This window comes from Dipodomys ordii, unplaced genomic scaffold (genome assembly GCF_000151885.1).
Source record: "Dipodomys ordii isolate 6190 unplaced genomic scaffold, Dord_2.0 Scaffold56, whole genome shotgun sequence".
Lineage (NCBI taxonomy): Eukaryota > Metazoa > Chordata > Mammalia > Rodentia > Heteromyidae > Dipodomys > Dipodomys ordii.
In genome coordinates, this window is record NW_012267272.1 from 3,241,780 (window position 1) to 3,266,060 (window position 24,281).

A 24,281-nucleotide genomic window follows, 5' to 3' on the forward strand; every position below is an offset into this window, starting at 1 on the left:
CACGAGGACAGGCATAAATCTTCTAGACAAATTTTAGCCTGGTCAGGAGGGGACATTTAATCTGTTAGTGTCATGCTTTATTTAACAGGCCAAGCTGATAGCATGTTTCTTTCCTTTGTGCACAAATATCTATGGGAGGGGGCTATTAAAAATTAAGTTATGACCATCATTTAAAATTAAATGCCAAAGTAAACTGAACTCAGAGCCAGACATTCAAATTACTGATCACAACATGTTCCACCAAGATTTTTCAAAAATAGCCAGGCACCAGTGGTTTATGCTGATAATCCTAGCTACTCGGGAAGCTAAGATCTGCTGGATCACAGTTCAAAGCCAGCCCAGGAAGGAAAGTCCATGAGACTCTTATCTCAAATTAGCCACCAGAAAACCGGAAGTGGCACTGTGGCTCAAGAGGTAGAGTGCTTGACTTGAGCCGAAGAGCTGAGGGACAGCGCCCAGGCCCAGAGTTCAAGCCCCATGACCAAATAGTAAAAATAATAATAATAATAATAATAATGCAAATTTTCTGATCACTAATCAATTATTACTTTACAATTACTCCTTTATTTCCTTATTATTCTATCCTTCTTTTAAATGTTGTACATTTTGTAATATCTATAGATAATTAAATAGCACTAAGTGCATATAATTTATAAATAAGTTACTATACTTCTATCAGAAACAGATATTAGTAGTACTCAAGAAAATTTCCTCTTAGTAGAATCAGAGGATATACAGATGGTGAAGTTTATCTAGTCTAAATTAAACTAGATAAATTAATTTTTAGTTGAAAGGAATACACTATAAAATGTGCTTAAAAGTCACCAAGATCAGGGATTAGTACTTTTTTTGGTAAGAGGCCAAATACTGCATATTTTCAAGTGTGTGCATCTTGAGTCATCCTCGTAATTACTTAGCTCTAGAGATGCAGTACAAAACAACCAAAGGAGGATTGGGCTAAACTTGGCCTACGATCCATAGTTTGCCAATCCTTGACTGAGTTGACTGAAATCCTAGTTGGTGTTCAGCATACCTTGGGAAAACTCCTATGTTCAACAAACAAACATGTCTGGGAACTTACAGACAGAGGTCAGTCCTGATTTTGCGATCATTTGGATGAGTCCCTTCACCTCTCAGATTCCAGGGTACCACGTATAAAATGGGAAGCTTGAATAGAAAATAACCACCCTGTGGGCTTCACAACTCATGCCTGTAATTCCAACTCCTTGGGAAGCATAGAGAAAACATGTGAATCTCTGTCTGAAAACTAACTAAAGCAGAAAAAGAACTGGAGGAATGGTACAAAGGGTTGAGCACTTGAATGCAATGCCCTGAGCTCAGGACCACCAAGAGGCAGAACAAGAACGTCCCAAATTCTGTCTTCTAGTTGTATTCATCTACAATCCCTAAAGCATACCACCTTTCCACAGCTGTGGATTTCAATTCAGGTTTGATTTAGAAGCAGGACAATCTACGGACAGTGGAAGAGATGACAAGAATAAATGAGGACAGAAGTTCCATTCTGAAAAATTAAAGCTTTTTGTTTGTTATTTACTTATGTATTTATGTATTTGTTTATTTTTATTCCTCTTGAATCCTCCACAGCCCTCTGGGTCTAAAGGATCAGAGGATGTGCTGACCTGAAGTCTTTCCTCTTGCAGCTAAGATTTCTGGAGTCCTTGATGTTGGGTAGCTGGCCCTAATTTCTCAGGAAAAGCTGCAGAGTGAGATGAGACACTTGGAGTAGAGAATGGAAATGAAGAAATAGTCTGTGTGTGCAGCCTTTCCCTAGGACCAAGGCCTTCTGAAGGAAGATGCTTGATTTTCCTTTCCCACTCTTAGAAGCCTTGCTTGTTGGGGCCAGGCACAGCTGAGCTGTACTATATCCCAGCATGCCTCTCAAATCCCAGCCAGACAGAAGTGTTTGCTTTTCTATACCTGTGCTTTCTGCCAGGACGACCTTCCATTTGAACTCTCTGTCTATAGACTAGGCCTCTTCCTTTCCTCTAGTCCCCTTCTCCCCACCCCATCCTAGCCATGCTAAAAGGTCCAGCTGGAATGTCACTTTTTCCTTGAAGCTATCCCTGATCCCCTAGCTAGAATGGTCTTCTCCATCACTCAACCTTTAAAACACTTTATCTATGTCTCCTATAAATCAAATTATGTCTCCTAAAATTCAAAGTACCATTGCGTTGTTACATGAGTTTTAGCTTCCCAACTAGACGGTAAACTCTTTTCAGGAATGTTCTTCTTAGCTTCCTACTTCGGTGGATCTTATAGAGGAAATGCACCACCAATGCACGCTGCATCAGTGCCCTAATTCCCACCACCTGGATGCCAGTTTATGTGCTGGTGTAGCAAGCAAGCATTTCCAGCTACAACTACATATCAAGACTGCCCTTGGCAATAAGATCAAGAGGTCAAGGCCAGCCCAAGTAACATAGCCAGAACCTGTCATCTCAAATAACTAAACAGTAAAATAACAAAGAAAGAAAGAGTGAAAATAGCAACGATGAAGACACTGACAACAAAAAGGACTCTGCCACCTCGCCCTCCTCCTCCTTGGCATGTCTCCCTGAATGCAACTGTTCTTCCTCAAAGTCTAGGTGTCCCACAGAGACAAGGTTTAATCAGAGGATGTACACAAGATGAGAAACTCATGAGCTCATTCTAGTAATATAAAATTGTCATTTCTAAGTAGATAATATGGCATTTGGGGAGTAAGGTTGATTATCTCCACTCCCAGAACAGTTCCTCTTCATTTGGGTAGCCATCTTAAGGAATTACTGATCACATGAGTGACTAACAAGAAGATAACGGAAGCCTTATTGGCTCATAATAGATTGTTATGCTGAACATCAGCTGCTCCCAGGAAAGTACCTTCAAGACATTTAAGTGCTGTTCAGAAGTGTCTTTCTAGTGCCCAGGCCCCGGAATCTTCTGCTACTGGTAATTCTGATTCAATGAGCACACACAAATATGGGTCCCTAGTGATTAATGTTACCCCGTCTGTTAAAATGATCACACTTTTATACGAATTTTCTGATTATTCAAAGGGAGTCTTTAAGCATGAAAGCTTAAGTTTTCTTGGGTTTGGTTTGATTTGGTTTGGTTTGGTTTAGTTTAGTTTAATTGATTATTTTCATTTTGTCAGTGTGTTTTTTGTTTGTTTGTTTGTTTGTTTACAAAATCACAAATGCTGTGGTTTGCTTTTCTGTCTCGCATTAGCAGGCCCTGGCTTAGATAAGGTTTTCCCTGACAGGACAGAGACCCACCAAGACCAGAGCAGACTCCCTGACTTCCTTTCCCAGCAGTAGGGAAGCTGGACCCCTGAGCAGTGTAGTGTGGCTGCCAAGTCCCTTTCCAGTGGGTCAAACATCCAGGATGTGGTCCTTCATTTTCCACTTCCTGTCTCCACTCAAGGTTTGTCCTTCCCTTGGAACAGACCTCTGTAATTGTAGCATATGGAGGCTAGATACACACTGGCTGGAGGCTAGGTGAGGTCATGTAATACCTCTGAAATTAGAGAAATAGTAATCATCCCCAATATGCTTTCTTGTTAGAACAATTCACATTTTTTGTGGGGAAGGGTCTGGTGGTGGGGCTTGAACAGGGATTGGGCGCTGTCCCTGAGCTCTTTTGTTCAAGGCTAGCACTCTCCCATTTTGAGCCACAGCTCCACTCCCAGTTTTCTGGTAGTTAACTGAAGATAAGAGTCTCATGGACTTTCCTGTCCAGGCTGGCTTTGAACTGAGATCCTCAGATCTCAGACTCCTGAGTAGTCAGGTTTACAGGTGTGACTTGGGTGTTAAGTATATCCCCTTTATCTGTATCTTAGAGATGAGGGACACAAGATGGAAAGAAAAAAAAAAGAAATGGGAGGGTATGCCACCCGAATGGAAAGGAAAACTGGAAAGGAGGAAATGAATAGTAAATCTTTTTCCAATTAAGAAAAATGTGAGTGGAAGCAGAAAAGCTCCAGAGGGTACTTTTGGGGTAGGAGCAGGGAGGGAAAGATCATAAAAGGCCTGTTATGAAAATCCATTACCCATAAATTTCCCCACAGTAAGCCCTGCCTGTCTGTCTGGAGGGATGTTGAGAAGCCGCGCAGTGGCCCAGACAGAACGTGTGACTTGACTCAGCCGTGTCCATGTGCAGGGTACCATTTCCTTAGGCATGTCTGCAATACCACTTTCCCTTGCGTGGATTCCCTTGAATTAGTCACAGGCTCAGAATCCCCATTTAAGGGCATCTTGTTTTGGTTTTTGCCAGTTCCTTTCTTTCTTTTGTCAGATGTCTACCAACGTGAGTAGTGGTACCATCATTTGAAGCTCAACCACATGAGATTACGGACTTTCATACTGCATCACACAAATATTGCCAATTTGAGAATAAGACTGGAGTTTTTAGCTCCCTCTAAGTAGAAGATTCAAATAAGATGTGTTCAGGGGTTTTATTTTTTTATTTTTTACCATGTGAAGATAGAAATAGAAGTTTCTGTTTCTAAGATACTGTCTTTGTTTGTGAAGAGGATTTGTTTGTGGGTTTACCTCTGGTCTCAGACAGTAGTATCCATATTAGCCAATGGGAATGTGAGAATCTTTCTATACCCTATCTTGGAGCAAATGTCAGCGAGTTAGATCTAGACCTTCAGGCAAAGAACTGAGTGGCAAAATGTAGCATTGACAAGTATAGACACATAGGTCTGAATTGTTTTCTTATGTTGCCCTTTCGAAAAATTGTCTATGGCCAAGTCCTGGTGGCTCACACTTGTAATCCTAGCTACTCAAAAGACTGAGATCTGAGGATTGCAATTCAAAGCCAGCCTGAGCAGGCAAGTCTGTGAGACTCTTACCGCTAATAAACTACCGTGAAAAAGGCAGAAGTGGTGCTATGGCTCAAATGGTATAGCACTAGCCTTGATTAAAAGAAGCTCAGGAGCTGGGTGCTGGTGGCTTACTCCTATAATCCTAGCTACTCAGGAGGCTGAGATCTGAGGATTGCAGTTCAAAGCCAGCCTGGGCAAGAAAGACCATGATACGCTTAGCTCCAATAAACCACAGAAAATCAAAAGTGGCACTGTGGCTCACGTGGTAGCCTTGAGCTGAAGAGCTGAGGGACAGCGCTCAGGCCCAGAGTTCAAGCCCCATGACTGACCAAAAAAAAAAAAAAAAAAGGAAGCACAGGGACAATGCCAGGCTCTGAGTTCAAGCTCTAGGAGTGACACACACAACAAACAACTATGACCAATATTTACATACACAACAAACAACTATGACCAATATTTGTTGTGTATAGGCTATGTATAGTAAACCAAGGTTTTTCTTTAACAGATATGACAGCCAGAAAACATCCCAATCCCATAATTTTTTGATTGACAACAGTTTTTTTATTGTAAAGGTGATATACAGAGGTGTTACAGTTTCCTAAGTCAGGTAATGAGTACATTTCTTTTTGAACAGTGTCACCCCTCCCTAATTTTCTCCCAGTCTTTTTCCTCCTGCTCTCCCAATCCCCCAAGTAGTATAATTCATTTCCAATATAGTATCTAGTGAGTATTACAATAGACAGATTCCTAGGTTGGGAATGAAGAAAAAAATGTTTCTGAAAGTACAAGTAAAAACTGCATTCATCTGCCTGTGCCACATTTATTCCAATTGAATATTAAATATGGGTGGGAAGTGAAGACAGATTTTGGATAATTTTATTTTGATTACCTTCTTGGCCACTTAAATTTCCTTCTTTTAATTCATTGCAACTGAAGTTTAATCCTAGTTACCAACTAAGTAGTAACATACATCTTCTCTTCCATCTACTCTCTCTCTACCTACCTTTTATAAATTTTAAACTAAATGTCTAGATGTTATCCAGGCACTGATGGCTCACACTGGTGGCTCCTAGTTACTCAGGAGGCTGAGATCTGAGGATCAACGTTCATAGCCAGTCCATGAGGCTCTTATCTCCAATAAATCACCAGAAAACCAGAAGTGGTGCTGTGGCTCATGTGGTAGAGCGCTAGCTTTGAGCTGAAGAGCTGAGGGACAGCGCCCAGGCTCAGAGTTCAAGCCCCATGACCAGCCAGGGGGGTAATATGGAGCAAATTCAGTCCTTTTTATGAGATAATCAATAGATTTTAGTTTATCTCAGGAAATTATCATGGAATCACTCTGCCAAATTTTATTATTTAACGGTATGCATGTTTTGTGTTTTAAAAAGAAATGTGAGAAACATAACAACTCAACAAGAATGCAAATCCAGATTCTATTCATTTAATTTTCTTATGAATATTGCAACCATTTGAGGATTTTAAAAGAACATAGCACTGATTGAATAAGAAATTAGACATTAACCCTAGCCAAACTATAACCTCAAGCAATGTTTGGACCCTGGAGCTCGTCTGTCATGAACTACAGCTATTCTTATGAACCGAAATGAATCTCAAAAACATAATGTGGTATGAAAGACTAATCACAGAATGCTTACATTATTACTATGTCATGTTTTAAAAGTGGAAAATGAAAAATGTGTTATTGGGGAATGCACATCCTGATGGTAAAACTACAAGAAAAAGAGAGAGTAATACAAATGTCCCCAGGTTCAGACTTAGTGATTATTTAAAGGCATTTAAAAGGAAATAGGGATGGGGCTGAAAGGAATATATGAGACCCTAAGGTGTTGGTGCTATCTTAGGAAGGAGGAATGTGGCTATTTGTTATTCTTCTTTCAGGTGATCTTACACTATACAGCTATTTGCAGGCATAATATAATTCAGGATAAACGTCTTTTTAAATTTAAAATAATGAACCACACTATTAAAATCTCTCATTTCCTGTGGCTTTCTTTATTGATTGAGAAATGAGGCCTTCAGCTCAAGGACCTGATTGCCCTGAGATAGGACCATTCTACAACATTCTAGAAATTCCTGTAGCTCAGTCAGAATGAGAACTCACAGCATCTCCCAGGTCTCTTCTAGCCATACCTGGTGGGACAGGATGTGGCGATTGTTATAATGGCAGTACCCAGACTGCTGTGATATGTGCAAAAGCATGAATGGGGCTTTTCCATCCTTTGATACACTGTAGTGCATTTCTCTGTCGTGGTCTAAGGTTGTAGAAACTTGTGTGATTATGTGGAAACGTAGGGGTAAAGCAGATGATAGGTTGACCGAGACCACTATGAGTCCATCCACACACAGGAAGACTGACTGAAGTTTGCAAGCATATAATGTTGTACTATCGTTGGTGACCTGCTTGATCACAAACTTGAGTGCAACACAAACTTTACTTACATTTTTTAAATCAGGTGGGAGAAAGACAAACATGAATCCTGACATACTTCTCTTCTTGAGTAATTTTCTTCAAAGTAATGTCTTCTTGTGTGCCTTCCCTCCCCTGTAATGCTGATGTAAAACTAAACCCCAAGAGGAAATAACAGCACATTTTTATCTTTTTAATTCTACCCCCCTCCAAAAATCTCTCTTACAAGGCTTTTTTCTCTCTATCCTATACAAATTACCAACAAACCAAATGACTAATCATATTAGCTATTAATCATTTTCTAAACATATTCTGACTTGAAAAATATTTTTATTTTCTTAATTGTTTTCCCCCTTGTAATTTTTGATTGCCTTTCTTTTAATGGAAGGAACTGAAGTTGAACTTTATGTTCAACTTTTTGTGTACACCACATGTAAATGAAATTATATTGAAGAGCCTGGAATGTTTCTAAAACTCCTTTTAATTTTTAAACATAGAATCAGTGTGTTGGGCACATATGATTCATTTCAGTAGCTCAGGATTTCCCCTCCTGATCACAAAATGTGGCCCAAGAACTTGCTAAGAGCATTTGAGCAATTTGCAGAGTTGATTGCCTATGTTTGGAGAATCTGCTTGCATTTCATATTATGAAAGAAAATCCCTGGGGGGAGTTTTGGTACATGAAAGAAGAATGGAAGTATGTGTGAGTCATGTTGCCTCCAAACATTTGAGCATATTTTTAACCCACATGAGGTTTTAACTCTTTAAGTTGGATCTTGTATTAATACTCTTATTTAGGATAATGACATTGGCAGCACCAATGAGGATGGCAATCAAAATAATAATAATTATTATTATTATTATAAATAGTTTACTAAGAGTTGTCTTTCTTAGTGACTGTGAGCCTTAAGCCTTCTGGATGTCATCTGCGTAGGACAATGGCTGTAGAAAGCTAGGGGCAGGACTGGTTGAGTAGCTCACTTACAAGCCTGGACTCTCCTTCAGCTAATGCCTCATCATCTTGAGTGACTGGTTATATGAAAGTGGAGTGACGTAGTGGGGCACAGATACTTCAGTCTTGAGATCAGCCTACGTTCCACTGGCCTAGAAGCTAATAGAAAACGCATGCGTGGAGGGACTTCAGCTGAACTTCACTCTTTTAGGTGAATTTATTCATTCTGTTGGCATTGTAAGCACAGCATTCTCTTCCAAAATGAAGGAATGTGGGAGAAACAAGGAAAACAGGAAGACTTGCGATTTTGATCAGAGTGGGATATTTCATAACTGGACAAGTCATTAAACACGTACAGTTTTGGTAATTGCAAAGTGGCAATTATACGCAGCATGTGTGTTAAAAGTTCAGAATAGCAAAATTGCAGGTTCCAATTTGATTTAACTATTTTATTATCCAGATAATATCCAGATAATCACAGCACAGTGATTATCAACATAAAATAAATAAATCTGTATTCCCTATGGACTTACCTATATTTCTTTTTTATTTTCTCTGGGTCTTTAATGCTCCTAAAAAATATAACAAAATAAACTCCCATCCCAATAAAAGAGATGGCCATTTTTCTTAAACATGGTTTTCTGCTAAGAGACCTTGTTATATTAGTAATATGACTGTCATCATTTTACTCAAAAACTTTAGGGGAGGGGTGTCCAATAGTCTCTGGTCAGAAAATTAGCAATCTGAAAGGAAATAAGAGCAAAATTCTTCAAATTATAGAGGACAAAATGTTAAAAGAATTTTACTAGTACTGAATAAGTCATGAGAAATGTCAGAGAGAAAATATAGGATCATGGTGACACTGAGACAGGAAGATTGTGAATAGATGCAGTGCTGACAAAACTTCTTGTTTTTTGTGTCATCTATTTAGATATATAAATCCTTAACTATTTCATTTTTTGTCATACTTGCAATAGTTATTTGGTTATCATTGTTGTTCTGTCTTGTTATGTTTTGCTTTGGGGGGGGGGGAGAGATGGTGTTTTCTTTTATTTGAACTTTCTATCTGAAAAGCCCGGAATATATCATGGTCATCTTGTGACTTAAATCTACTGAGGCATCAGAGCTCTTATGTCGAAGACAGCTTCCCAGTAAAAGCCACAGCATCACAAGAGTTTTCCTGTAGATCTGTTTTACATTATCAGCCACACTACCATGTTTAACAATGGCTCTGTCAATGGCAAAGAAGCCCGTGTTTTTCCTACTCTTTTAATTAGGTGGAATCAATCAGCTAACCTAATGTAATTATTCTGGACTTCTGGGATGGTTTGCCTTTATTCGTAGGTGTGTGTGCGTGCCTGAGTGCACACACACAACATAAACTATCTCTTTCTCCTAAATGTTTGGTGAGTCATATTGCTGCCAGCAACACTGACCTTCCTACAGAGAGGTCAAGCCCTTCTGCCAGCATATGTGACTGGAGAGGAGCTAAGGCAGTTACCAGGAAACACAGCACAACATGGCTGGACATGAAGAGGAAGCTCATGGACTCCAGGCAATCAAACATTTTATTTAATAGAGAGTTGTGTAGTAAATTGTTAGTCAATTGCCACAAGAAAATGCATTTGATGAAAAACCTATTTCACATAGTGCAGCCTTTCTCAGATTGAATTCAGAGGAACTTTGAGATCCCACACAAGCTTCTGAATCTTCTTAAGACATCTCTTATCTTTGTGCCGTGGGCCTATGGGAAGACTGGCTAAGGTCGGCATGTGCTGAATTTTCACAGAAGGAATGAATGATTGTTCTGCTTTCATTACAGTGCGGGGCTAGGCTAGGTATGATTTCTACTGGTCAACATCATCTCAAATAGGCTTGAGGATGGTGTGTGGAAATTCTGAAATGTTAACTCTTTTGTCTTTAACTAGGGCTTAGACTTCCATTTTGGCCATGTTAAAGAGCTTGTGTGTATCTGGCTTTTTAGTCCAATTTTGTTGGACAGAATTGTATAAAATTGTATAAGATTAGAACTCTCATCCATTCTAGAGAGCCGTGTATCGGTGCTCATCAAAAGCCTACAAAATGAACATACTTTTATTAAACTCACAGATTCTAACCTTTGAATTTTCTGAAATAAATAATTGAACAAATGGTGGGACAATTGTTCTATAATGATGTACTTTAACTGTTTTGTTATTGATATTGTTATCAGTCCTGGTGATAAAACTCAAGTCTCATGCTTGCCAGGCAAGAGCTCTACCACCTGAGCCATACTCCCAGTTCTTTTTTTCAGATAGCTTACCTTTTGCTTGAGTGGCCATGGATCAAAGATCCTCCTAACAATACCACCTAGTCACCGGGATTACAGAGTGTCACTACCATGCTTTGCCTTGCAGCAGTATTTATAAAACCACAACAGCAGCAACAAAAAAAAAATTCTAAATGTTCAGTAGTAGACAACTGGTTACAATGTTTATAGCATGATCACATAATTACCATACCTTTGTGCACTTATGTACATATATAAGTTATTTCTGTTGGCATTCCATTTTGTTAATGTGTTAACAAATAATCACAAGTAAGGTCAAAGAAACTATATCTAACATAGAAATTATGTATAACATAAGAAATTATGTATAACATAATCCCACTTTCTTACAAATGTAATATCTATACATACATAGGAAAATGTCTTGCCACATAGATCAAATTGTCATTCTATTTATATTTAGAGGTATGATACTAAGGAATAGATTTTGATTTATGTCTTTTTGCAGTTTGTGGGTTGAGGACATAGCTCAAGTACTTGCTACTTGTCTAGAGCACAAAGGCCCTAAGTTCAATCTTTAGTACTGAAAACAACAATAATAAGTATATGCTACTTTTAGAAAAATAAATAAGAGCATGAGTATACATATAGGAGTTTGAACTCAAGGACTGCCATTCCCAGGGAGGCCCTCTACCACTTGATTCATATTCCCAGACCTTTTTGCTCAGGTTATTTTTGAAGTAGGGTCTCATTTTTTCCCCAGCTGGACAGGACTGTTATCTTCCTATTTAAGCTTCTTATCATGGCTAGGATGACAGGCACATACCAACATGCCCCTAGCTTTGTCTGCTGAGATGTAGTCTTGCAATCCTTTTTTTGCTCACGCTGACCTAGAACCATGATCTTCCTGATTTCAGCCTTCCACGTAGCTGAGACCACATGTGCATGCCAAAGTAACAAGCTATTGGTTGACATTGGGTCTCATGAACATTTTGCCCAGGCTCACCTTAAACTATACTCTGAATCTCTACCTCCCAAATAGGATTACAGATGTGACCCACGAGTGCTTGGCTGGATGTTTTCAATTAAATAAACTGTGGTAGAAGCATGAAGAACAGGAAGCATAGGAAAATGCTAACAGCTAAGAAACTACAGTTTGCTTTGTACACAGACACAATCACTTCACTTTAAAAAAAGTCAACTGATAGATTTATAAGCCACCAGCTGATTATATTATGATTTAAAACACCATGAAACAATTTCCAGTCTTTCGTTATGGTAGTAATGGTTCTTAACTTTGTGAACATTTCAGTTTGTTCCTTTATACAAAGTAATAAACAATTACTTACAAAGCTATCTGTGACAGCTATGTCACCCTGCAAAGAGGCTACCAAGAAAGAGTGGTTGTCCATAAATTTTTATCTTATATTAGGCAAGGAGAGTTAGAAGAGATGATGGAGATGATCTAGTTGCTCAGGTCAATCCTCTGATGAGAAATTCAAGAGGTGAAATAGTTGAGTCTGACCTGACAGAAGTGCCAAACCTATTTGTTAGAAGAGCTAAAACCCAACAGCACCAACACCAAAGCCAATACAGTAGGTAGAAGGAAGATGGCGGCATCTGGGATGTTTCCAGTTAGGTGGGGAATGAGAGCTTACACTAACTAGATTCCATTAGAAGGAGAAGTCATGCATTTAGCATAAGGATGCTCCATATGGAATTGTATGTCTCTTGCTTGTCTCGGAAGAGAAAGATTCCAAGTAACAGCTATGCCTTCATGGCTTATCCAGAGATGTAGAAGAGCAAATTAAGACTTTCTGTTTCATTAGCTTGGGAAGCAATCATTAGGACTCGTTTTTCCTTGCTGTGGTTAGAACTGTCTACAGAGACATAAGCCAAGAGAATATTAGGCCAAGAATCTGAAAGTTGAAGCCAAACCACTGGGAAAAGCTTACCACTGCCGATTACCATGTGATTGAATTAGAAAGGAACATTCACATCCTGTCATGTTGTCACCTCAGACTTAACAAGTCTAAAATTGAGCTCATCTGTCCCCACAAAGCCACCCTGTCGCTGAATGCTCCAAATACCCACAAAAGATTCCATTTTTACAATACTTTGTCATAATGAATCCATTATTTCATTCGATTGTTACACACTTACAGACAAGGAAATTTAACTGAGGTTAATTAAAGGGCTTCAAGTTGCTAAGAGACTAATTCTGTTCTGAAAGCCAAGTTCTCATTCTCTCCCTCCCACCCCCACCCTGTCTTAATACAATCATCCATTAGCTCCTCTGCCACACTACCATATTTGTGGAAAATTACTAGTCAGTTTTATAAAATTACTAAGTGACATTTTATTTATATTGGCATTTGAGTATTGCACACTAGCAGATTTCTGTATGAAGTCAGATTTTAAAGAGACACCAGCCAACCTTCAGAATTTTTAATCTTGTTTTCTATGAGACATCTAAGTGACACAATCACGTGTACCATTCTTCTTATTGATGTAAAAAGATCACACAGGGAAAGTCGTAGATCTAGGCCTAAAAGTGGCCATTTTGTAAACCTAATACAAACAAACTATCATTAGTCATCTATGACTGAATAAGTTATATGGTTCCGCTATTTTATTTTCTTCAGTTAGCACAGTAGTTGGCTATGTAGCTGTGTAAGAATCATAAGCATATTCTAGAGATCTGCAATACAACTTTTGCCTACTTTTAGTAATACTGTATTATACTCATAAATATTAAGTTTTTGTTTGTTTGTTTTGTCGGTTGTGGGGCTTGAACTCTAGACCTGGGCACTATCCCTGAGCTCTTCAGCTCAAGGCAAGCTCTCTACCACTTGAGCCACAGTGCCACTTCTGGTTTTCTGGTGGGCAATAGGAGTCTCATAGACATTCCTGCCCAGGCTGGCTTTCAACCACGATCCTCAGATCTCAGCCTCCTGAGTTGCTAGGATTACAGGCTTGAGCCACCTGCGCCCAGCTAATATTAAGTGTTTTTAAATATGAATGTATTTTACCTCATTGTAAAGAAGTATTATGTGCCAAGAGCCAATGGCTCATACTTATCATCCCAGCTACTCAAGAGGCTGAGATCTGAGGATCACATCTAGAAGATAGCCAGAGTAGAACTGGATTAGAGGTATGATTCAAGTTGTAGAATGCCAGTCACAAGTGAAAAAAGCCAAACAAGAACACAAGACATTGAGTATACACAAGAAAAAGTATTAATGTGAAATGTTTATATTGTATGGGGCTAAGGCTTTACTGTTTGAGCTATACCTCCACTCCCAGCTTTTTGGTGGTTAATTGGAGTTAAGAATCCTATGGATTTAAACCAGTCTACTCAGTCTCCTGACTAGTTAAGATTATAGGTGTGAGCCACAAGTGCCTTAGCCTCTCAATTTTAATGAGCAACTTTGACTGATTAATACTAATGTATTGGCTTGGTGATGTGTGTGTGTGTATGTGTGTCTTTTTAGTGTTTTCTTTCTCTCTTCCTTCTTTTTTTCTTTTCTTTTATTTTTCTTTCCTTTTTTTTTTTAAACAAGGTCTCACGATGTAACTCAAACTTGTCATCCCCCTGCCTGATTAGAGATACAACCGTGCCATCTGTGTTTAAATTATTTGGCCCAACACTTGATATTTCTGCTTCCAGGCTTTTCATGTGATCATCAGTTTAATAAAGAAATCTAAATATGGAAGTGGCGCTGTGGCTCAAGCTGTAGAGCGCTCTCCTTGAGCTGAAGAGCTGAGGGACAGCGCCCAAGCCCAGAGTTCAAGCCCAAGCCCAGAGTTCAAGCCCCACGACCGACAAAAAAAAGAAAAAAAGAAATCTAAATATACTAAGCCACAATCTCAAAAGGGAGACAGCTTTTGTGTAGATCAACGTCTTTGGTTATTATTACAAGTTGTTAGTGGATTAATGCGTGTCAAATAGCCAAAAGTTTGAGAAGGAATCAATTGGGTTGCCAAACCTAAGCAGTTGAGCCCTTCTTCCGAGTTCATGGCTACTCCTGACAAAAGTTGGTGGTGAAAGGGAAAAAAAAATAGTTGGTGTCTGGGAGGCTGTCTTTGTAATGAGGTTGACTTTGTACTGAGGTGGACATTTGTCTTTGTGATGTTGTAGAATCGCCTATCAGAGGAATGATGACGATGAAGAGGAAGCGGCCCGGGAAAGGCGTCGCCGGGCCCGGCAGGAAAGGCTGCGGCAAAAGCAGGAGGAAGAGTCCTTGGGTCAGGTGACTGACCAGGTGGAGGCTAATGCCCAGAACAGGTACTTTCCCTTTGAAGATGGAGTCTCTTCTCTGTGTCTTGTCTGTCTATTGGATGCACTTTGTCCAGTAAACCATTGCCTTCTCCACTATTTTCCATCACTTTTGACAAGTCAAACTGGACAATCTGATTTAGACATGAAGATACCACTTCTAAACACATACCATTTCCATTCTGTAAACCTATCTCAAGTGAGGCCTTTCATTTTATTTTAATTTACTAAAGATGGCAGGTTATATCTTTAAATAAGGAGGTCTCTTGACATTCCAACTGTAGCATATTGCTACTTGGAAATGAAGATTTATTTATTTGACACAGTCCTATGTGCCTACTTGTATATTAAAAACAAACATGAACTGCAAGTGTCATATTTCTTTCTTTTTTGGAAGTCAGGAAGTGTGAAGGCTTAAACTCAGGACCTTGGGTTTGCTAGGCAAGCAATCTACTGCTCTTGTTCCAGCCTTTGTGTATATTTGCATGTGCGTGTGTTCGTATGTGTGTGTGTGCGTGCGTGTGCATGTGTGTGCGTGTGTGTGTGTGTGTGTGTGTTGGTTATTTCTGAGATGAGGTCTTGCGTCCTGGACCATGATCCTCCTATTTTAGGCTTCCCATCATAGCTGGAATGACAATCATGGAGCACCATGCTCAGCTTTCTCTTTAAGACAGAGTCTTGAGCACTTGTGTGTGTGTGTGTGTGTGTGTGTGTGTGTGTGTGTGTGTGCACGCACGCATCTGTATGCATGAGTGCTGATACTAAAGCTTGAACTTAAGGTCTTACGCTCTTACTCAGCTTTTTGGCTTACAACTGGTACTACCACTTGAGCTACTCCTACTACGGGCTTTTTCCTTGTTAATTGGAGAGAGTCTCTTAGATTGGTCTGCTTGATCTGGCTCTGAATTTGAGCCTCAGATCTCAGCCCCTTAAATAGGTAGGATTATGTAAAGAATTGATAATGTGGCTCTTGCAAACTTTTCTGCCAGAGCTGACCCGAAATCTCAATTCTCCCCATCATAGCCTCCCACAAAGTTAGGGTGGCAAGTGGGAGGGATGAGTTGAGAAGAACTGGCCTTGAACCACATCCTCCTGTCCTCAGCCTCCCAAGTAGCTAGGATTGCACGTATGACTCACCTGTGCCCAGCTTTTCTTTTTTCTTTTTTCTTCTTTTTTTTGTAATATGCAGTATGAATCTTTTTTTGTAATATGCATTGTATCATTTAGCAACATTCAGAATACTGTTGAATTTCATATGATTATTCAAACTCATTCAATCAATACATTTACTTAGGCCCCAGCAGAAATCAGAGAAGTTGAGACTATTATATAGTCTATATAATAACATAGACACTATACACACACTATACTGTTATATAGTCTATATAATAATATACTGTATTATTAGATATTATATGTTATTATATAATATTGTACATAATTATATATTATATATAATAATACAGCATATTATTATATAGACTATCTAATAGTCTATTATATAGACTGTATTATTATATAGACTATAGATAGACTATATAAAATAGTCTATATAATAGACTATAATATGTAATCTATTAGTAATGTCATATGTAGTCATATTATCTATTATATACACTATATAATAGTCTCAACCTCTTCAAACAGGACTTTTGCTACAGAAACAGAGCCACAAAGTTAATTATATTAATGTTTAGTATATGACATATATATGCTCTAAGGCTTAGAAAAGATAAGGTGACATGTGATAAAAGGAAGGAAAAAATTTAAATTTAAACTATAAACTGATTAAATGTAATGAGGCCCCATTGTTAGAACTTGGATATGTTTTTAGGCTTAGATTGTTTTATTTTGTGACTATTGGATGGGGCTGTTGGTAATCCCTTTAGCTTACTATAACTAGTTAATTCTGAAGGAAAGGGGTCAGAACTGCCTTGGCTCAAATTTGAGCGGCTCCGTCAGGATTGCATGGTGGTCTTGCAATGGCTTGCGGGAAAGAGACATTCAATAATGCAGCTTGACCAACACAACTATGTTTATCACAGCATTGTTTACTTTAGATAAGATATGGAACCAACTCAGATGCGCCTCAGTAGATGAATGGATCAAGAAAATGTGGTATATATACACAATGGAATTCTATGCCTCCATCAGAAAGAATGACATTGCCTCATTTGTTAGGAAATGGAAAGACTTGGAAAAAATTATATTAAGTGAAGTAAGCCAGGCCCAAAGAAACATAGGTCCCACATTTTCCCTTATTTGTAATAACTAGTATATGTCTGGAACAAGCAGAAAAGGTCAGATAAGATGATGTTAAGAGAAATGAACCCCAAGATAGGGACACAAGTGGTTTTTTTCTTTCTTGCTATTGTTTCTAACGTATTTACAAGGTACCATGTGATTTTTTTTTGTTGCTTTGTATGTCCCTTCTCCATGATATAACCCTTGTTTTCACTGTATTTTATGTTGCTATAATTTGTGGAGGGAAAGGGAAAAAACAAATTGTTTAAATAGGGATATTGGTTGGCCCATTGCAACAATGAGATGTACAAGACACTATGTTGAAAAACAAACTTTACAATTTAGGCGTGGAGGGGGGGAGTGTAGTTGAGGAGGTGGGAGGGAAGGGATGGTAGAGGAATAACAAAGGAAGCAACAATGCTGGATAAGAAATGTACTTATTACCTTGCTCATGTAACTGTAACCCCTCTGTACAGTATTTTCACAATAAAAAAACTTATTTAAAAAATAATGCAGCTTATTGGACAGGTGGAAAAGTAGATACCAGGTCTCTTGGTAAGTAGCGTTTAATTAGTGAGGAAGTATAACAAAAGAAAGACAGGTATGAGCTTTTGGGTTTATCAACTAGCATTGGAAGGCCCACCAAGTGGGCCTTTCATTAACAGTACTCATCTGCCTAAATGGAGTAAAATTATGCCTTTCTCCTAAGAATGCTGTTAAACTTCAACAGGGTGGGCACTGGTGGTTCACACCTGTAATCCTAGCTATTCAGGAGGCTTGAGATAGGAGGATCACAGTTCAAAGGCTGCCTGGGCAGACAAAGCTGTGAGATGTAATCTCCAGTTAACCAGAAAAAAGTTGGAAGTGGTAGTGCTAACATTGAGTGAAAAAAGCCAAGCAAGAGCTTGAGACCCTGAGTTCAAGCCTCAGTACTGGTCCAAAACAAAACAAACATTTCAATGAGACAGTAGGATATCTAAAATGCACAGAGCCTTCTCGCACATCATAAGCATGCAATAACTTTAATCATTCTCAAAGTCTTCTAGAAGGACAGCATCATAGTCCTTCAATGGCTTCTCTATGTTTTTAATACAATTTTATTATTATTATTAATGTGTTGTACAGAAGGGTTACTGTTTCATAAGTCAAGCAATGAGTACATTTCTTTTTTTGGACAATGTCACCCCTTCCTTCGCTTTTCCCAGATTCCCCCTCCCATCTCTGCCCTGCCTTTTCTATGTTTAAGCTGGAGAGGAAGTTTTTTAAATGGTATTTTGAGCCCTTTCCTGAATCTAGTTATGTAATGAATACTCCACAGTTGCTTAAAAAGTTACTACTGGCCTACAGTTTTATGCTTTTACAATCTTACTTCTGGAATAGAACTATATAGCTAAGTGGCAGAGCAAGTACTCAACATACATAAAGGCATGGGTTCAAGCCTCAGGACTATTCCCACCCCAAACAAGACAACATCAAATCCAACATTCACCCAAATAATATCTTGCTCCTTCTTGAGTTTCCCATCTGATGTCACGTTTTATTCATCTTACATATTTCATGGTGTTGATTTAATTAAAAACCTGAGGATATTTTTTCAAGGAAAGACCATGGGGTTTAGCTCTGACTTATTCATTAGCTAAAAGAAAAATAAGTCTTCTTGGAGCTAAACAGCTCTACCTATCACCTGACCTCTACTATGATTGTTGTCATGATTTATGGAAAGGCCAAAACATGTTCAACAGAGTTTATTGGTTTCCTAATGTCATATCATCTTGCTAGCATTTTCAAATTTTGCATACCTTTTACAACTTAGTAGAATTCAGTTGATTCAAGTGCCTGATGTAAAGATTATTTTTCCCCTTGAACTCTAAATTCTTTGTATTTCTATAGGCATATAATTCTTAAACAGATGATAATTCATGGAGACAATGTCCTACAGCAAGAACTAAGGCCAGGAGGTTGAAAAATCTAGGCTCTACCATCATTTGTTGTGGAATATGAAATGTGTTTTTCTAAAACTAAATGAACTTGAACAATGGAAGGGCCAAGTTTGGTATGAACCATGAAATCTAATGGAGTTTCTAAACATTGTAAGACACAGGCTTCCAACTCTGGTCACAGTTCTGGCATTGCATCATCATTTCCTGCCAGTGGAGACCAACACTCCTTGCCTGGGCAGTATCCAGCCTCCTGCAAGAGGGACTGACTGGTGAATATGCTACAGTTGAGTTGTAGATTTTTTGGTTGTTTATTTGTTTTGTCGGTCATGGGATCTGAGCACTGTCCCTGAGCTCTTCTGCTCAACACTAGAGCTCTACCACTTTGAGCCACAGTACTGCTTCTGGTTTTCTGGTGGTTAATTGGAGATAAGTCTCAGGGATTTTCCTGCCCAGGCTGGTTTTGATTCGAGATCCTCAGTCTTAGCCTCCTGAGTATCTAGGATTACAGGTGTGAGCCACTAGCACCCAGCTGTCTGTCTGTCTGTCTGTCTGTCTGTCTGTCTGTCTCTCTCTCTCTCTCTCTCCCCCTCTCTCCCTGTAAGCATTCAATTTAATTGTCCAGCTGGGCACTAGTAGCTCACATCTGTAATCCTAGCTACTCAAGAGGCTGAGATATAAGAATTATCATTTGAAATCAGGTGAGTGGAAAAGTCTATATGATTTTTATCTAAAATTAACCAACAAAAAGCTGAAAATGGAACTGTGTCTCAAGTGGTAGAACTTCAACTTTGAGCAAAAAAAAAAAGCTAAGGGACAGTGCCCAGGCCTGGAGTTCAAGTCCAGTATACACACACACACACACACACACACACACACACACACACACACACACACACAAACCTAAAATATGAAAATAAGAGTGAGCATGGAAGGTGTTATCCAATTCAAAAAGGGAGGGAAACTGACATGTTTGCACACTCGTGGTCAGCAACTTTGGGTGAAAGGCACTAATGCAGCATTTACATCATGTTGAGACGGTGCCAGGCACCAGAGGAAGACCAAGGCCACAGCCTTGCATATGCCATCAGCTAAAAGCTAGCCAGGCATGAGCTGAAATGACATGAAACTTGGTATCACCAGCAACCGCTCTAGACGTGGGTGGCTCTGTGAATGCAGGTGACTGATTAATCAGCTGTCTTTGGTGTTGTGTTACACAGTGTCCCTGATGAGGAAGCCAAGCCAACCACCGCCAACACTCAGGTGGAAGGTGATGAAGAGGCTGCATTATTGGAACGCCTGGCTCGGAGGGAAGAAAGACGCCAAAAACGCCTTCAGGAAGCCCTGGAGCGCCAGAAGGAGTTTGACCCAACAATAACAGACACCAGTCTGTCCTCCCCAAGCAGAAGACTGCAGAATGATGTGGCAGAAAATGATAGTGCTGAGAAAGAGGAAAAGAAAGAGAATCGCCAAGACAGATATGCGATAGAAGAAACAGAAATCGTTAGGAAGTCCTACCAGAAGGATGCTGAAGACAAAAAGAAAGACGAGAAGGAAGAAGAGGAAGAAGAAAAGCCAAAGCCAGGGACCATTGGAGAAAATCAGGTAGAGGAGCAAAGTATAGACACCCAGGAGGAAACAGTGGTCATGACACTGAAAAATGGGCAAATCAGTGCAGCGGGGTCAAAAGTAGAGGAAGAGAGTGAAACAGAGGAGATTTCCCATAGTGCAAAGATGGAGGAGGAAGAAAGGGAGAGGGCTGAGGCCGAGAAGCTGAGGTTAGAAGCAGAAGAAAGAGAAAGAATGAAAGCAGAACAAGACAGAAAGATAGCAGAGGAGCAGGCAAGAATTGAAGCCGAAGAAAAGGCAGCTGCAGAAGAAAGGGAAAGGAGGGAGGCGGAGGAGAGGGCAAGGATTGAGGAGGAAGAGAGAAGAGCAGCTGAGGAGAGGCAAAGAGCCAAGGCGGCAGAGGAGGAGAGGGCCAGGATAGAAGAGGAAAAGCAGAGAAAGCTGCTAGAGGAGAAAAAGAAGGAAATGGAAGAGGCAAAGCTAAAAGGGGAGAAGGTAGAAGAAAAGAGAGAAGGGAAAGGGGTGAATGAAAAGAAAGTACAAGAAGATACACGACAGACAGCTGTCCTAATGAAACAGGTACAGTAAGCACGTTGCACCAATGTGTGATGCCTGTGACCTACTGAGAAATGTAATGCACAGCAAATTGGGGGCAGAGGCCACACGCACAGAGATCCATATGCTTGATCATTTGGCAAGCTATTCATTTTTTTTTCAGGCCGTAGCAAGCACGAGGCAATCATGATCTCTAAATATACAACCAACCAAATTTTATTGTGACAACCAGAGAGATATGAATTGTTCTGTGCTTGGTGGCTATGAATACACAAGAAAAAAATGAATGAGCCCAAATGATTGATACGTGTGGTGGTCTACACTGAACTTCTCCTTTCTGACATCTCTCATCTATTCACGGGTCTACATGAGGCAAGAGGCCTATATTTCCAACCTCCCCGCCCCCATCAATCAGATGTTGGATAGTAAATTTTAAAAGTATAAACTGGGCATTGGTAGTTCACACCTGTAATCCTAGCTACTCAAGAGGCTGAGATCTGAGGATCCTGGTTTGAAGCCAACCTGAGCCAACAAGTCTGAGAGGCTCTTGTTTCACACATGCACACATACAGGGTATAAAAATGAGCATGGATAATTATCAGAAAGAACTATAATAAAGCATTTTATCTTAAAAAGACAAGAACAAATCCCTTGAAGTCAACTGTAAATAAAAAAGGGGAAAGAGTCCATGGAACCCTTCAAAATAATATCTCCAAAACCCTAGTTTGCCTCATGTAGACCTGAGCTTAAAGCAGACTTGCAGAAAGCTACCCATCTTGGGTAATAGCAATTGGTAACCGGCAGATAATCGAGGCCATGCATTTTGTTCTTTTTACTGTCTGGGTAACACAATTTCATGAGGCCTGGAGAAGGATGGGAACAATGGAGAAGGAATAGAAAGAAAGAATATGCATAAACTACAAAAGCTTTTAGCTTTCTGCAAGGCTGCATTTAAAGCGCTAGACCACTTCCCCCAGCAAAAAGAAAAGACACTTGACTTGCATGTTCACCCTATCCAGAATGAAGTCTGTCGCTAAATCTGCATGCTGCTGAGGTTGTCTTTCGCCCCTGCTTCTGTTCTTGAGGCTGTAAACACACACAAGGAACACCACCACGAGATTTTCAAGGAAGCATCGTGGCAGGCACATGAGGAAAATGGGGTGTGAAAAGAAAATATCCCACACTGCTGCATAGAATCACTGACACCAGTACATGTGGTGCTAAGGCTGCCATGCTGGCATCTTCTTGCCACACCCGCAGAGTGATCTGAGTACCACTCACTCTTGCAAGCTAGACAGGGCTTCTTTTACATGAGTGATCTTCACCTTTCTTGAACATGAAAAGGAAGAAGAAAAGGGAGCTAAAGGGCAAGCTCAAAGACAAAAGTCCCAGGAAGACAAGCCTGCCTTCAGAAAAGAAGAGGTAAATGCTACCTGAGAATACTCTGATCATAAACCCACACAGAACAATGGTCTCAAATATCTCCAGTCTGACCACTGGCAGAACTGTAACTTCTAACCCCAGGCTTTGCAAGCCGTGACTCATGACCCATTGGACAGAGAGACAAGCTTAGAACATCACAAAATTATTTAAGCAAAAGCAGGAGGCTGGTGGCTTATGCCTGTAAGCCTCACTACTTAGGAGGCTGAGATTTGAAGATCACGGTTCAAAGCCAGCCCAGGCAAGACAGTCCATGAGACTCTTATCTCCAGTTAACCACAAAAACAATCCAGAAGTGGGGCTGTGGCTCAAGTCGTGGAACCCCAGCCTGGAGTAAAGTAGAATAAAGGGCCGTGTCGGGAGTATTGATTGCTCTTTGTCTTATTAACTATCCTTCCTTCTGAGGATCATAGTCAAAAGCTTGGAAAGTACTGCTCCTATCCATCTTTCTTGCTTTCTCCTCCTCTGACAGCTAACTTTATTCCCCCGAACCCTTCTGTTAGCAGTGCAATCCTGAAATATTTCCAGCTGGCCTTGATTAATGCTTTCACTTTTCAAAGGGAATATATCCTCTCCCCTACCACATCTGGGTAGAAAATTGGGTGAACTGAAGGTGATAATTCGGTTTTAAAAAGAAAAAAGGTGGGCAAAATGGTCTGCATTGCATTTCTGAGGCACACACAGGCACAGGTGCCGAGTGGTGACTGTGGGTAAGTAAAGGAGCTGCGGTTCTAGAACATGGAGGTGCTCCCACATAATCAGAGCCTGGCCCGGTTCTAGCCATCTTGCTTATGCTCTTCCCACATAACCCTGTAAACTGCAACTCCATCTCCTAAATTCAGAGAACTTGAATGTGGCAAGAGTAACTCATCAGAGGTAAAGACATCTGTGTGTCTATTGAGTACTGACCCAAGTGGACTTTTATTACAGGTCCCTACCTTTGTGGCATTATTATAAAACCTCAAAAGTTAAAACAGAAAGTCTATCATTAAAAACAGAGATGTCCTGATTAGATAGACATTTGTGTGTGTGTATGTGCTAATCCTGGGGCTGAAACTCGGGGCCTGGGTGCTGTCCCTGAGCTTTTTTGCTCAAGGCTAGCACTCTACCACTGGAGCACAGCTTCACTTTCAGAGTTGTTTGGTAATTTTCCCTGCCTGGAATTAGCTAGCCTCCTGATTAGCTAGAACTGCAGGCAGAAGCCCCTGGCACCTAGCTATTGTCTTACCATTTTAAATAAGATTCATACAAGAAATAAGACTTTCTAGTTCTTGTTACATATTATGTTTATCTTTTTTGTTGTTGTTGTTGGTTGTGGGGCTTGAGCTCTGGGCCTGAGCACTGTCCCTCAGCTCTTCAGCTCAAAGCTAGCGCTCTACCACTTGAGCTACAGCCCCACTTCCCATATTATGTTTATCTTAAGCTTGATGTTCCTCTCTGTTTCCAATAGAATTTGTAGTGGTTCATGAGGGAAATTTTAATGTGTGTACTGTCCATCTAAAAGGAGGGAGAGAGTCCAATTGCTAATAACTGGAAAACTCAGAGTTCTAACGTGTCCATTTGCTTAAACATTCTAGGAAACAAAGAACATCTACAAACTCATCTAGCACAAACAACAAACAAAATCCCTGTCTTTCTTCAGTGCAGTTAAGCTGTATTTCAGGTGGTAGTGGGGTACAGATGATCACAACCTTTACACTTAATTTAGGTCTTTTTTCTCTGCACCCCAGTTATGAAAATCTTGGTTTGGGGTATCTTTTTCCTTGTTTCTAGCAAAGTT

The 24,281-nt window shown here is 39.9% G+C and overlaps 1 protein-coding gene across 8 annotated transcripts in view; it reads left to right on the forward strand.

Annotated features, from left to right (window-relative positions):
- The window catches only part of Cald1 (caldesmon 1), a 182,271-nt gene that overhangs the window by 128,949 nt on the left and 29,041 nt on the right, over positions 1-24,281 (forward strand). For 4 of the 8 annotated variants that reach the window (XM_013021706.1, XM_013021707.1, XM_013021708.1 and 1 more), the window contains 2 exons: positions 14,619-14,765; positions 20,158-20,542. In XM_013021706.1, the coding sequence (XP_012877160.1) occupies positions 14,619-14,765; positions 20,158-20,542 (532 nt within the window). Of the gene's footprint in view, positions 1-14,618; positions 14,766-20,157; positions 21,086-22,405; positions 22,484-24,281 lie in introns of all 8 variants that reach the window. The other 4 variants (XM_013021703.1, XM_013021704.1, XM_013021705.1 and 1 more) reach the window with 2 other exon arrangements.